General features: G+C 38.9%; 1 protein-coding gene across 4 annotated transcripts in view; it reads left to right on the top strand.

The window, feature by feature from the left end:
• Positions 1 to 1,016: 1,016 nt before the first annotated feature.
• Positions 1,017 to 15,611, top strand: part of col5a3a (collagen, type V, alpha 3a) — a 52,412-nt gene continuing 37,817 nt past the window's right edge. For all 4 annotated transcript variants that reach the window (XM_016675510.1, XM_016675511.1, XM_016675512.1 and 1 more), the window contains exons 1-4: positions 1,017 to 1,310; positions 11,617 to 11,781; positions 12,117 to 12,330; positions 12,595 to 12,757. In XM_016675510.1, the coding sequence (XP_016530996.1) occupies positions 1,226 to 1,310; positions 11,617 to 11,781; positions 12,117 to 12,330; positions 12,595 to 12,757 (627 nt within the window). In that variant the 5' untranslated portion in view covers positions 1,017 to 1,225. The remainder of the gene's footprint in view (positions 1,311 to 11,616; positions 11,782 to 12,116; positions 12,331 to 12,594; positions 12,758 to 15,611) is intronic.

The raw sequence follows: 15,611 nt of genomic DNA on the forward strand, positions 1-15,611 counted from the left end.
CTTATCAAAAAAAAAGAAAGGAAAAACGTTTCACAGGAGTAAAACAAAGATGTTTTACTAGAGAAATGGCAACCTGTTCAAATGCATTTTTATGTATATTGCATACGCTAATCACTGAGTTCGTTTTGCATGAATTGTTGCCTCAATGTCATGAAGTCCATTAATCTAGGTTACTGCTGTAAGGAAACACAGGCTGCTTTACTGACAGCCTTCGGCTCATTGTGAGGTCTGTTGCCTCGCCTTCTGCTGGACAACACCTCATAGATTCTCTATGTAGTTTAAATAAGGCCAATTTGCTAGCCAGTCAAACACAAGGACACCATGATTAAAGCAGTTAGACAGGTGCCAATGTTTACTCAGAAATTGAAATCAAAATCAGGAGGTTTGCATGTGTGATCAAATCATTACTGGTTGTGGAAACTTCACCCATAAGATCAAGTAACATTGTCTAGGCTACTGTTATCCCTGTTGCTCGGCACCCCTTTTTTTTTCTTCCACTAAATTTTCCAAAATTGGTACACACGTAGAACTCTAAAAACTCGTAGAGGCATAATCTAAACCCAACGGAGAATTTTACACTTTTGTTTAGTTGCCAGTTTGAGGTTTAGCACATGTTGAAATTGAACAAACTCATAAGGGTTTGCACATATAACTTTGAAATAGAGCACGGCTTTTTTGACTTTGCTTAGTGCGTCAGGAATCGTCTGCTGGACAGCTGCCAAGACATCATTCTTCCATCTGTTATTAATCTCAAAATGATTGAAAATAATCGCTGAAACATATACGCTTCTTTCGAATCCACACTTTTTAAACTGAATTGCTGAAACAAATAAATGTTTCAACAATTTCCTTATTTATTTAGATGAATCTGGTGGAAATGACCAAAGATATGAGATCTAACAAATTACTTCAACTAATAGGCCTGATTTATGAGGGGGAGAGCGGGGGGTTCCCGCCGGCTCACCACTCATCCCTGCGTCCTGTGGGAGGGAAGAGGTGGAGAGCGGAGGGTGGGATTGATGATGAGAGGGAGAGATTGAATGAGAGGCACACAGGGAAACTAAGAGAATCCATCACAACAAAACGTCTCCAACAATCAAAGGAAGTGGAAATACCGAGTGCATTTTACCCCACACATGGCCGTGTAGTTTTGAACAAACAGAAGTTCTGCAACAGCCAACAAAGTTCTGGGCGCGGAGGCAGACGGGGGTCCTCGCTCTAAAGGATGGACCACTTCATAAGGAGCAGGTCGCGCAGAAGAATACCGCTATTTATTTTTATCCTACTTCACCTAACAACGGCTCAAACTGGTAAAGTATCAAACTAACTACTGTGCAATAAGAAAGGATCTAAAACAGGTTATGGAGCCTTAGAAACATAGAAAGTTCCTTCAGTTCTTGTCTAAAATTCATCCAAGTTTCTTTCACTGTTTGCGGGCATGTCTTTGTCTCACTTTGCCCTCAAGCAATACTTGGTTTTATCCCAACAGAGTAGGCTAATTTGCATTTATTTATTTATTTATTTATTTATTTCTTAAGTTTAACTTTCTATCTGATATGCAAAGCTGCTTTTAATAATTCGAGGCTGGTGCGAACGTGTTGTAGGCTGCAACTTGTTATGCAGAGTTGATATCGGCTGGTAATAAATTGGCTCAAATTTCTCTCGAAAATTTCCGAGAACAGCGCAAATAACTAATTTAGTTAAAAATTCTCGGGTCAACGAACATACTGTGATTAAATGAGCTTGTGTTGCCACATTTGCATTTTAATGCAACATAATTTATAATGCTTGAATTTGAATGAGCCCCTTTCCGCGTCGGGTCAGGATTCTGCGTCTCAGTGGGCTGCAGGCTGTGATGTCATGTTTGAGTTTGCCTGCGACCGGCGTCGGTTTACCGCGAAAAGGTTTAACGTCGGTCTGAGAACGAGCTGAATGTCTGAACACCGCAAGGAACTGAGTAGATTAACATTCCTGCCACGAATCTGTTTAATGTATCTCCTCCTTGCAAATGTCTGATGTTCAAGCGTTTAGCATTAGTAGTCTCAGCCGCCATATTCCTGATTATTCTGACAAACGGAAATGCTTGACAGGTTTAATGCCTCTACCTTTTATGTGATATCCTGCACATATAGTTCCATTGCATGTAACGGCAGAGTGGGCTCATTTTTCTGTACACCTGCGAGAAAACAAAGCTGTGGGCTCCTCCATCACCGTGTCATGCTGCACTTAAAAACACGTCCAATAGTTTGTGTATTATATATGCCATTTGGTTCACTGGTGTTTGCCACTCTTATGGCCTATGGCCTATGGCTGTTGATGTTTGCTTTTAAGAGGTGCAGACCACTTCCTCTACAGGTGCTGCTGTTCAGAGACCCCTAATGGAGTGACACGTCTCAGCAGCAGGAACGGTTATCACTTAAACATGTTTTATCTTCACCCATGGCTTACAACACACTTTCTAGCTGGAAGCGTTTCTTGTTCACTGGCTGAAATGAAGTGATGGAACGAGGAAGTGAGCCAGCTGACCTAATCACATTCAAGTGGCACAGTAGCTGCTGTGTCCACAGCTAATGAGGGTCTGGTGCACTCGGAGACTGAGACGATTTCAAAGCGCGCTGCACATGTGGCTGTGTTGAGATTGTGGCCTTACTTTTGTGCTTGCAGTTGATAATATGTTTGCGTCTCTGACTCTTTTAATGTCAGACATCAACATGTGTATGTTCCAGCAGGAGAAGGCTCTCGCACATGCCGTCTCTGTGTGTTTGAGACATGAGAGAGCGTTTCATGTACAGACAGGAAGTGAGACATTCTGGCACATGCACAATTCACTTCAGTTACATTTGCATGTTCGTCTACTTCCACACATTTGAGTAAGGTTTCCTTTGCATTCAAAGTCTAAGTATGTGGAGAGTTTGTCATTTTCTTTGCCTTATCTCCTTGTGTATATTTTTTTCCTCCTACGACTTCTGCCCTGTCTTGTCCTTCGCTAATAAGGGGAAACATACACCATGCAGACCCCCCACTGTGTCCTGTTTGATCCTGTCCTCTTGCTTGTAAAGGATCAAACTCCCAAAAGCATAGAACAAGAGTTTTTCCTTTGATCAAAGAACAAATTAATGTCAACTGAAAACAATTTTTAAGGTCAGTTTAATTAGGCACTGTTCAAATGCAGAACACAGGGATTTTTGTGCTTCATTGTGTGACTATCTTATTGCACTGGAAACATTACTGGAAACATCAAACATCAGAAGTGTCGGAAATGACGAACTCTGCGCCTATAGTTGCTGATTCTGCAAGATTCACATCAAACTGCTTCTCAGACTTTTTGATGAGCCAAACTATTTGGAACCACCCCAAGTCTTTAATATGTAGAAGTGATGCTTAAACACGTTGTGGCGCCGGACTGCAATCTATAGTACTCCACGCACATCTGGCTTCCAGAAAGTCCCTATCCCTTCAGGGTTCTACGGCTCTGAGCTTCTGATCACTGAGAGCTCCAAGCAGCTTTCAGTGGGACTGGTTGGAGATGCTTCCTGTAGAATTGCAATGAGCAGACATCAGAGGATCTCTCCTCTTTGCAGTGTCCCTTTATGTCATCTGTGTTTTTATTCAAGTTCATGAGCCCAGTGCTCATTGGTGTGGAGGTCATAATTACGAAAACAAGATTGGAACCTGTGTGTTTTTATTTTTCTTCCAGCAAGCCAGACATTCTTATAATCTTTCAAAGTCATATTTATTATTTGCCAGGCATTTTCTTTGGCTGCTTTTCCACTCAGTTCAGTCTAGTCTTTCTGCCTTATCGCGATGGTATATTCCAGAAACGTCAATGAGAAGAGAACAAAAGCCGTTGATAAAAAAAAAAAGCGTTACCTCAACCGTCGGATCAACTCGCATGTAAGATTAGAATTAAACCCGACTTTGTTCCTGCAAGTCAGAAGTCAGTGAGAACTGCTGATTGTTTATCTAAATGGCCAAGCCAACAACCAGTGTATTAGTAACACAAGGTGATAGCAGAATATTTCGTTGTACCATTTTTAGTTTCAGACATTTTCTAGCTTATTTATGACTGATAAACTGTGATGAGTTCAGAAAATGGCTATTTGAAAATCACGCTGTTGGTCCTAAAACACCCTTTTATGAAATTGATGTTTCATATTTCTAATTAACTCAGTAAAAAAGGAGAGAGAGGAAATTGTGTCTTGTGACAACTTGTGAAAGAGCAACTAAAGGTCCAGCTTAATTTTTGAAGTTATGTGTAACTCATCCCATGAGTTTAAGAGCTTTTTTTTTTTTTAATCTAGGAATGATTCATAGGTCAAACAGAAACACATTCCTCAGGAAATGACCAGGAATAGGATTTAAAGCAGTCAAGACCCAAGCTCTTCTTATGCTCCCCACTTCTCCACCATACGTGACAACAACAAACAACATGAGAGATCTTAATTTCCACTAGTTTTTTTCACCTGCATGTAGTTTTCTCCCTGTGCGTGTGTGTGTGTGTGTGTGTGTGTGTATTCTCTCTGGGTACTCTGGCTTCCTTCCACAGTCTGAATATGTGTTTTTGATAGGGCTGCACAATGTATTGCAAATGTGTCATTATCACAACCTCCCTGTCTGCGATACACATTTTGTGAAGATCTGCTTGGACTGGAATTAATATCAGATATTTAAATACCATATAATGAGAATTTATGTACCTGTGATATATTTGGTGATGCTAGTTGTTTAATGTAGCAAAAAACGTTTCTAAAAAGTAAACAGGTCACATGGTGGTAAAGTCATTTGGAAACAGCAAGTTGTTTTAAAGCTGAAAACAGAAGCGGCTTTATCCATAAAACATGGTGGAATCGAAATAACCAAGGATTAAAAATGACAGAAATTATTATTTTTCTTTTTTTTTTGGAGCAGTTGCCATGACAACTTTTTATCTTGAGTCTTTGCTGGCTACCAATCTAAAGCATACAGACATTGATACTTTATACTTATTATTTATTTTGTGCAAGTCATGACTATTGTGTATTCATCATTATTATTTCAATTTGCATGTTTTACTGATATTGAGCAGCTAATATTAGGTTAATTAGTTGCTCTACATTGCCCTAAATTGCATGGTTGTTTGTCCTCTGTGTCTTAGTGTTGCCCTATGATCGACTCACAACAGGAGCAATGATAGCAACAAAAAAAGAAATTATTTCAGATAGACCAAAAGAAATATATTTTGAAAATATATTTAATACGTCTGGCTCTGTGGAAGGGTTAAAGGACATTACAAAGAAATGAAAAATCGCTAATGACTCTGTCTGGTTTGTATGAAATTCTGTCTGATTGCTTGTTAATTTGTGCTTTTTTCCCCATTGGTGAGACATTGTGATTCCTTTTAGCATTTTAGAGTAAAATGAACAATCGTCAGGTAGTTTTAACATTAAACAGGCCAAGAAAGTCATGCAGAAAAGACACGCATATTGCTCAAGAAAGTCGTCATATGTCCAGAAGTTTAACTCTGGGTTTTTTTCTGAGGGGCGGCTGTTTGGTTCAGGGCCTTGAGGGGCAGGTGTTTTCTCTGTGGGCCAAGTAGCTATTGGCCTGTCAGCTCATCATGCGGAGGAACAAAACAAGATCATGGAAATCTGTGGAGATTCAAGAATGTGGTGCTGATGTGAACTGGGAGGAATCATGCAACCAGATTCCTATTAAATCTTCTTGCTTCAACACCAAAAGTATAACTGATATGGATGTGGAAATATTAGCTCTAAAAACACGACAGAGTCCCTGACCCACATTCAGAAGTGGGTATGATTATCATACATGCTTTTTGTGGCTGTCATTGTAAGCATTCAAGGATTTTGCCCCTTATTTATGAATGAACTTGTTTCTCTGAGTGACCTTAAAGCAAAGGCTTGACTTTTTAAATTGTTAAAGATTTGAATGCAAATGTTTGATTGATGAATTATTTACACGTGTTAATTGACTCCTTTCTTTTTATTTAGATTTTGTTGATCATTGATGCTTCATCATTTGTAGAATCTTATGTGTAATGTGTTTTATTGCTGTTTTTGTCCAGGACACCCATGTAAAGAAGATTTTAACTCTCAATTGATCTCTAAATTGACTGCTGGAGATAGGCAACAGCACCCCTTGTGACCCTGCCGCTATAATAATGATGATACAGATGAACATTTAATATTTCTACTGCAGTGTGTCACTACATTCCAATAATAATGCAAAACAAATGCCTTAATCTACATTTCTCATATTTAGAATATACTTTTGAAAAGATTCTTTTCAATGCCTCACATAAAGCAACAGAGATTCAAAAGCAGTTTTAATAAGACAAAATGCTCCATGTTAGTTTTCCCCCTGCAGCTGACTTAATCAAGCTAGATGTAAGCAGTTAATGCAGATCATGTGCTCAGTTTGTCAAGATTATTTGTGTGTTTTACTTTTTAATCTGTGTTACATGTATTAGTTCCTCTTAACTTGCAGTGTTCTTGTCTGCACACAGATGTGACCCAGACAAAGGGTCACATCCTGTTCTAATTAAATTATCTCTTCCCAGTGCCTGAGAGAAAATGTGTCTAGATTTATTCAACCACTTGCACTGGATCTTTCATCAATTTTCCATTGTTAATCACCACCTTTTAGAGCTTGGCACCCTTGGACCTTTATTTATTTATTTATTTTTGAATAAATTCTCTTCATGCTGCACTTTTTTACAGACAATTTAATTTCACTGAGCCGATTTTTATTTCTTCTTGATCCAAGCATGTATTTTTCATCAGCTGATCTAATCTGGGCATCTCGTGTCATGTAAAGTGTAAATGTCAGTTCTTTCCCTCCTCTCATTCCAGGGTGTGGTAGAAGATACGGTGGGAATATTTAAGTGCGCAGATTTCCTCTTGGCTTCATTTCTCGTTACATTTCCCCCAGTTCGCAAATGCAATCACTGTTGACAGTGTAGTACTGTCTCTATGAGAGAGGGGTGTTCTCAGGCAGGGTCTGGAGTGTAGGTGGTGTGAGTCATAAAGAATGTCTTCGGAGACATTTGCTTTAGAATCACAGAGAACACATTATGTCCACTGATGACTGAAATGGTGCTGAGTTGTGTCGCCACAGGGCAGAGAGAGAATGGACCACAAGATCCACACATAAAAAGTGTTTACTATCAGTTCTTGGGAACAGGACGCAATCTGTAAGACAGACCGCTCAAATATTCTCTGTCTAATAAAGCTTGTATGTCAGTGCTACTTGACGGTTGTGGTTATCTCTCAGATAAAAGTACAATGGGGGGGAGGGAGGAAAGCGTACTTGGAGAAAGTAAGAATCTGCAAGTTTCTTTCAGCTTTACATGTGCATTTTCTGCATCCTCGCAGCATTCCATTTGCTGCATGTTAAATCTGACTGTTCTGTTTTGCAAAAACATCTATGAGCAGGTTGGAAAGTACTTTGACATTTGCTGTAGTTGGAAAAACACCCCGGTCCATGGAGAGTTTGTGAAATTTAAGTCATGTAGCACCGTTGCTTCATGCACAGCTTGTTTATCAGTAGAATTCCAGAATTTTTGAAGATTTGGATCTTTTTTTTTTATTTTATTTTTTTTTAAATCTTTGCTCAACCTTCCCAACTTTCTCCGAATTGACATAAGTTGAAAGGGGAGGTAAGGACATTGCAACAAAGAATAATGAGATGCAAGTGAAACTTGTTCAGACAGTCAGTGCTGCAGGAAAGGAAAAGAAGCTGTTAGAATTTAGATCCAACTGACTTAATGGATCTTAAGCATGGAAACGATAACATTCTTTCACTGATGGGTGCACGTATCCAAACTTCTAAAGGCAGCCTTCCATTTCTCTGGGCTTTTCTTCTTGATGCATGTGTGGAATAGGCTTTTTTTTTTCTTTTTTTTTTTTTACAAGGGTAAAGCTCTTTAGTAAGCTTTCCACATTGCATCAACAGCTTTTAGACTGACTTCTCCACAGGTTGGTGGATATTTTATGTCCAGGTTCTCAGCATCACACACACCCATACCAATGAGTTCTTTCGCACATTGGTCTGTTGGAGTCTTATGATTCCACCCAAATCTAATTACAGGTGTCACCCTGACCACTTATTGGAAACACACAGTGTCTGCTGCTTGTTTCAGATGCCTCTTTGTGACTTAGATACAGATTTTTATTATTCATTTATTGATATATGAGTGTTAGAGGTCAACAATCTTTTGTCAACCTCAAACTTCATTGGAGAAAACGACAACATTCAAAAATAACAGCTTTATGTCTTTGTTGGACAGTCCAAATAGATAAGATTAAAGTAACTTTGTCAGGTGGTGATATAGTTTGGCGGTCAGCTTCTTGTAAATTAATTAACCCCATGTTGCTTCTGTTTAGGATCATCACAAGGGAGCAATGCTCCAAACATCAGGGCCTTATGACTTCTCTTCCTCACTGTCAGTTGTTTTGGACTTGAATTGGATTCTGATGTTTGGGGAGAGGAAAAGCTAACTTTTAGTCTCATAGTGAAGAACAACTCGGAGAATGAAAAAGAACATTAACAATCACATATTATGGAGGACATGGCAAATTTAAAGTGTTTTAACAGCAATGCAGATGATTGAATATCAAAGTAGGTCAGTGTCTTGCAAACGTATACATATTCATTGAATTGTAACACTACAGCCACAAACCTCTATGTGTTTTGTTTTGATTTTATGCGGTAAAGTACAACATTTTGAATAATGTAAAGTCAGAAAAAAAGTTTTTGCAAAAATAAGTCTGGAAAAGATTTGTCAGTAATTTGTGTTCATCCCGCTTTACTCTGATTCCCCAAAGTGATATCCAATGGAACCAACTGCTTTCAGAAGCCACATTATTAGTAACTAGAGTTTTACCTGATATTCTGATTATGAAAACAGATGTTCTGTGAAGAAAACATTTGAGAACATAATCATGAAGATCGCGGAGGACTGGTCACGCAGCATGCAGGCACCAAACAATATCCAAAACTTTGAACACATCACAGAGTCATGTTCAGTCGATCGTACTGCAGTTGACAGGAAGAGGAATGGAAAAATACAGGAACAACAAAGGACTTCTTGTGATTCTTAAAAATCATAAGGCGGGGGTGGAGGCTTAGCTTCCATACAGCCATAACCACAATTCAGTGGTTTTGATCAAAACATATTGTTTTAGAAAAACCCAATTAAGACCAGACCCGAATGCAATGAAGAAGTTGTGATCAGACTGGCAAGTTAATGATGGAAGATGTTGTTTGTCCAACCTGCAGTGAAAGGTGAAAAACATTGACACAGGCTAAATATGATACACTATTTAGATTTTTATTTGTGAAAACTTTGGGAATCCCCTCCACTACTTTCTGTTGGTCCCAATAAAATACAATACGATTTTTTTTGTAACAATAACATAGGACTATGAAAACCAAAGAATGTGTGCTAAATAAGAGAGCATTAGATTAAGTCTAACTAAAAGACTTACTAAAAATGAAGAATACGCTGGAGAAGTCATAATTTTAACCTTTTTTGGCTGAATTATTTACTGTTTGCTTTTTGTATTGCAAAGCAGGAAACTCTAAAGCCCAGAGTGATCAATTTGATGTTACAGGTTTGTTTTGTATTTAATTAACTAACTGTTTTAACAGTTCAAATAAAACCAGCTGCTCTTAGGTTTGCTAGGCATTATTTGCTTTATACTTGCAATTAAAATGATCACGCTAGTTTATAAAAAAGTCCTTGGTCCATTCAGTAGTTCAAGTACATGCATTGCTCTGCCTAACAGAGCAATACATGTACTTATGTATTTATAAGTACATGCAATATTTAACCACTGCTGAATTAGCACTTTACCTCTGGAAAGTGACAGTTATAGGAAATCTCTGAAAGGCCTAGGACAAAGTCCAAGCTGTCTCTTTTTCTGCTGTCCTGGCAGGTTTTTTTGGGCCATCACAGCTCTGCTGCATGACTGTAAACAGTAGCCCACACAAAATATTTCATTCGTTGTCAATAAATTTCCCAGTGCCACCAAAATGCTGACTTCCTGCAGAAATATATTACATAAGAAGAAAAATTCTGCTGTGCATCACACTGAGGCCTCCGGACTTTGGCTTCAATTGTCGGCAAAAGTTTGCTGGAGAAGATACTTCTCAAGTGTATTGTGCAAAATTTCTTGATGTGGACATTTATAAAATATAAGCTTGCTTACAATGATGTTACTTGAATTGATTATTTTGCAACTGAAGCTTTTCAAACAGTACTTTACTGTTCAAGCTAAAGAAATGTTTTAGTTTTTGCCATTTTCTGCCATTTCTATAATGATTTGATTTGAACGGTGTGTAGTACTCTTCATATAGTCAACATTTGCCCCATCAGATCATGTTTTCTATTGTTGAACATAGTTAATTTATTGCCTTGTCCACCAACAACCTCTTATGTGAGGTTATGGAGCTGTTAAAAATGTTTGGGGGAAAAAAAGAAAAAAAAAAAAAGACAGAGTCTGCTTTGCAAATAAATAAAGCCATAAAATGTAATGCTGTGTTTTTCTCCAAGCGGTGTCTGGGCAATAGTAAACTCTCCCCACATGTTTAATTAACGAGGAGAATAAAAGGCAAACTCTGAGCAGCGAGAGTTTCAGGAGGCAATTCGGGTTTAGGATCCTCATTTCAGATGCTTGGAATGCAAAGTGCTGAGCCACGCTCTGTAGCAGCTGGTGGGAGACTGGATGCGCGCAAAGCTCTGATCCTGGCTAATGCTCACGGCAGCACTTTATCAGCAGACATCTAATAACATGAGCAGCAGATTGCAAATAAAACACAGGCTCATTGAAAGGAGGGAAGCTGGGAGGCTGTCGTCTTGAAGGAAGCCCTTCTCTGCAGGGGATAAAGTTACTGTAATAAACATTATTTGATCAGCTATGGTTCAGAAAATGCATTTAAACAATTGTTATGTTATTGGGCTTGCAAAAAATACAAAAAAAAAAAAATAGCCTTCCTTTGTTTGTGGCATGTAAAAACTGAGGATGACTGGTTTAGATTCCTCTAAATGAAATCCAGATGTGTCATTGTTGGCTGGCACGGGGGGGATCTGTGCAGGTGTCAGCTGTCAGCTGTGCTACCGCAGAATTACAGGTTAGTCTGGGTACCACCTTTTATGCTATAATAACATCCACAGAAGCCGGACCACCTGCCACCACATCGCAGGGGACCTCATCTTTTTTTTTTTTGACTCACAGGAAGCAGGAAGGCACCACGCATTAAAACCAGTTACCAGCCACAATAAGTCCTGCTCATCGGACAAGTAACAGCTAGTATTTAGCTGAAAAAAAAAAAAAAAAAGCGGGTTGTCACAAAGGCAGAATTGTAGTTTTGATCTGACAAGATAAAAGCATTCTCCCGTATGCTACAAGTTTCATTCTGTCTTAAAAGGGTTTGGAAAATTTTTTTCCATGCAATGTTAGACGGAGGGACAAACAGAAAGCAAGACATCGTTTATTAAAGTGTGTTAAGTCGTTTGAAATGGCTGAATTTACGAGTGTGCAAGCACACTCCATGTTTTCTCAGACTCCTTTATTACCACGGACAGATGGTTCATTTTCTCTTGGTTTCCATTCACAGCTGATCCTGTTGATGTTTTGCGAGTTCTCGGGCTGTCAGAGAACATGGAGGGGGTTTCCTTGGAGGCTGGTCTCTGCACTAGCAGGAGGGGCACGGAGGAGACGGACCTGGCTTACAAGATCAAAAAGATCCAGCTCAGCACTCCCACTAAACAGCTATTCCATGGTACTGTCTAGACTTTTTTTTTTTTCCTTCTATATGAAAACATAGAGAAAAATCCTCTTAATCCACTTCAGGCATGGGGTTCTCAATCATTTCCTTTAATGTCTGAAAACATTAAGATGTACAAAATAAGTGCGAATGTTGACTCTGTGAAGCATAATATATGTGACAGAACCTCACCTACTTTCCCCCCTTCTACACTCCGTCTTTTCATGGTTAATATTTTTCATCGTTATCCTCATCCAGGTCCTTGCCAGCAGGTGATGAAATGCGTGCTTCCCTGCTGCGCGCCGCTCTTCATTTCTTAACAACTCTCCTCTCTGCTCCTCCACCTGCAGATTCCACTTTTCCTGAGAATTTCTCCCTGATGGCTACCGTAAGAGCTAAAAAGGGCTCCCAGTTCTTCCTTTTTTCAGTGTATGATGACGGGGGGGTGCAGCAGGTGGGGCTCGAGGTGGGTCGGTCCCCTGTCTTTGTGTACGAAGACCAGCATGGGCAGCCCACTCCACATGAGTATCCTATTTTCAGGAAGATCAACACAGCAGATGGAAAGTGGGTAGTATGAAGGCCTTATCCTCCCTGTTGAATGTGACACCAAGTGATCTGACAGAACTAAGCTGTTAGTTTGATTTCATGTGTTAATTCTATTATTCTTAACCAAACTCAACATGAGATTCATAGTCAAATTGTCTTGTCTAAATGCTTTGCAATATATTTTAAAGACTTGGGATAAATTGGGCATCTTCTATGGACACAAACAAATAAACTCCTCCTTTAAGACTAACCTGTGTTCATTCTTTCTGGTTGCCGTTTCAGATGGCACAGGATAGCCTACAGCGTCCTCGACAAGACTGTGACCCTTTACTTGGACTGCCAGAAGGTGGAAACTCTGGATCTACAGCGGGGGGACGATGCCGTGGTCAGCACTGAGGGAGTTGTTGTTTTTGGAACACGGCTGCTGGATGAAGAAGTTTTCGAGGTACGAGATTATGAAAGAGCGTGAACCACAAAACAGATGAAAACAGTTGATCTCAGGGTCGGACTCATGGTTACTCTATTGCTTTTTTTTCTATGATGTTTAGATCTCTTCTCAGCAGATCTGGTTTGCCAGATACTAAGAATAAACAATGTGATTGTGTTGTGTGCTGTGGCCCTCTATGCAGCAGCAGCTCTGTGTTCTGAGTGAATTTTTGTTGTGGTTTAAACAAAAAGAAAATGTCTAAAACTTTACGTCTCTTTTATCTTTGTATTGCATGTGTGTGGGAAGCTTATTCTGCTGAGGTTATATAGTCTATATTAGATGACAAGGCTCAGTAGGGGACTTCCTGGTGATCATGCATGACCTATTTTATTCTTTCATTTGGAAACCTCTCAGGGTTGTTTTAAAAACAACCAGATGGAGTGGAGCTTATCTGAAGTGCTACAAACATATGTGGTTTTAAAGTTGTCAAGTAGTTTAAACAACAGGGATTTAAACTAGTTATTGATACTGTTAGATTACGTGCTCTACTGCAACAGTTTTTTAATAGATTTTTTTCTTACTTATATCTACAAGGTCCCTGTTTAATTATGGCAAACTGGGATTTGCAACTTCTATTAGTTCTGACACATAGATCCCATTGAAGATGATCCACAGTAACTTCTTTCTTCTGGGAATTGTTTTTACATTTTGTCACATTAAAACCACAAAATGACACTTTTAATTTCTTAAAAAAAAAAAAAAAAAAAAAAAAAAAGATATACCGAATATATCTGCACAGGGTAATGGATAATTCGGAAGTGGAAAGGAATCAACACATACTTTTAAAAAAGTTTTATAAAAAAAAAAAAAGACAAAATTGAATCAAGTTCAGACTTTGAGGGTTTAAACAATTTTTTAAGATAATTTTGTAGAATATGGGTGACATGTGAGTTGTTTGTCAGTTGTTACTGTAAAGGAGCGATGACTGTGAGAAAAAAAAAAATTATGTTTGAGAAGGAGAATTGTAACTTGTCCAGTTTAATTTTCATTGCAAAGCCAAAAAAAATAAAAAATAAATAAAAAAATAAAAAATACTAGCATTAATTTAAAGATCTGACTTTGCACATGGGGAATCTTGGTAGAGTGACTGTTGCGATAAATAGCTCAATCTCTACTATTTAAGGGATTTCTGGAAAATGAAACAGGCAGGCTTTTTACATTAACATGAATGGCCACATATGTATTAATATGCAGCAAAGCTCACTCGGGGAGTATCAAATCAAACTCTGAGTCTCACCAGTTCTCGTTTTCACTGCTGTAACCTTTACTGTCAGTCATTCTCTGTGCTTCCCATGATAATACTCAACCTTCTCCATTGTCATTCCCAATGAGGCCCAACTAAATCTCTAACCAACAGCATGAAATTGAGATCAGCTCAAGCCCCTTCCCCTTCCATGTCCTCAGGGCTCAGAATCCTCCTAATGGAGTACAGGAGAAAACGGAAGATAGAGAAGCGTAAGATAAGATTCTGTACCTGTTCAAAGGTTTTGTGGATGTGCAGAGGGAGTTTTTTTTATTCTTAGTTTCAATGACAACAAAGCAATAAAAATTCTTGAAAAAAATTGTAGATCAGAATACTTATTTGCAAACAGATTTTTTCTTGCTTACTATGTTTTTATTAGTTTTTTTCTTTTTTTGCATATTGTCTTCTTATGAACTCGCAGCTTTTGGGGTTTCAACACTTAATTTATAACTTTGCCCACAAATTAACATCATACCATTTGCGTCCTTATTTAACCTCAGCTGCCTTCACACGCTGTTCCCCTCACCTCCGTCCCCCCTCCCTTGCAGACAGTGACTGTAGCTTTCCAGTTTATGTAATTACTTTAAATCCCACTTGGGAAATGTGTCTCCTTGTGGGCAGCATAAATTTCCCTTTTCAAAAGCAACCAAGGCCTCTTAATTTTTGGCTTTGGTCCAAAAACACTCTGATGCCCTAATTTATCATCTTATGCAAAGAGTCATGATGATGATCATATCCAATGTGTGGTTATGACTAATACGTTAAAGTCAATCTGTATTATGTGTCATCCAAATCATCCTTTATATCGGTCAATAAATTTACTGAGGAACCAAATTCTAAATTAAAGAACCTCCTTACTGGTCTCTATGTTTTGGGCTTTTTTTTGTGTTTTCAATTAAATTGTGCATTCTTTTACTTTTTATATGCTGTATTTCACCAGCAGAATTCAATATATGGGGTGAGGCTGGTACCACAGGGAGAAAAGTTAAGCAGGCTGACCTCTGGGCCTCTGTTCCCAGGCCCTGGTTCTGGGGAGGTGGCCAATGTTCTGGCCCAGTTCTCCCATCATGGGACCTTAGCGTGGGAGCACGGGGACTGTGGTCCGCCTATTGCTTCCAGATTGCCTACAAACGGCTACACAAACTCAGTATTTTTGCTTGGAGTTGCAGTAAAGTAAACATCAATTTGGCCCTGCTGCGTTTTAGTTTTGGCTGCTGTATGCCTCCAGTACACGGACTGTGAAGATAAGATCCAAACCTGGATTGCATTGTTAGGAAATTTTGATCCATTCTGTCTCAGACAGTGCAAGCAATAAGAGAGTTATTGGCATAGTGTGCTGGGCATGTTGAAACAACTATTACAGTGCATAATGTTGTGTAGTAAATGTGGTGTTTGCACCATAAAAAAAAAACTTACTCAAAATGGTTGTCAGCTTTTTAGATGTAGCAATTGTTGCAACTTAGGCAAAAATAAAAGTTTTACTCTTGTTATTTTATGCACATATTGTGCAGGCAGGGACTGTTTTCTGATCTGATTAAGGCATGTCAGAAGGGCTCACTGCTCATCCTC

This window comes from Poecilia formosa, unplaced genomic scaffold (assembly GCF_000485575.1).
Source record: "Poecilia formosa unplaced genomic scaffold, Poecilia_formosa-5.1.2 Scaffold115, whole genome shotgun sequence".
Taxonomy (NCBI): domain Eukaryota; kingdom Metazoa; phylum Chordata; class Actinopteri; order Cyprinodontiformes; family Poeciliidae; genus Poecilia; species Poecilia formosa.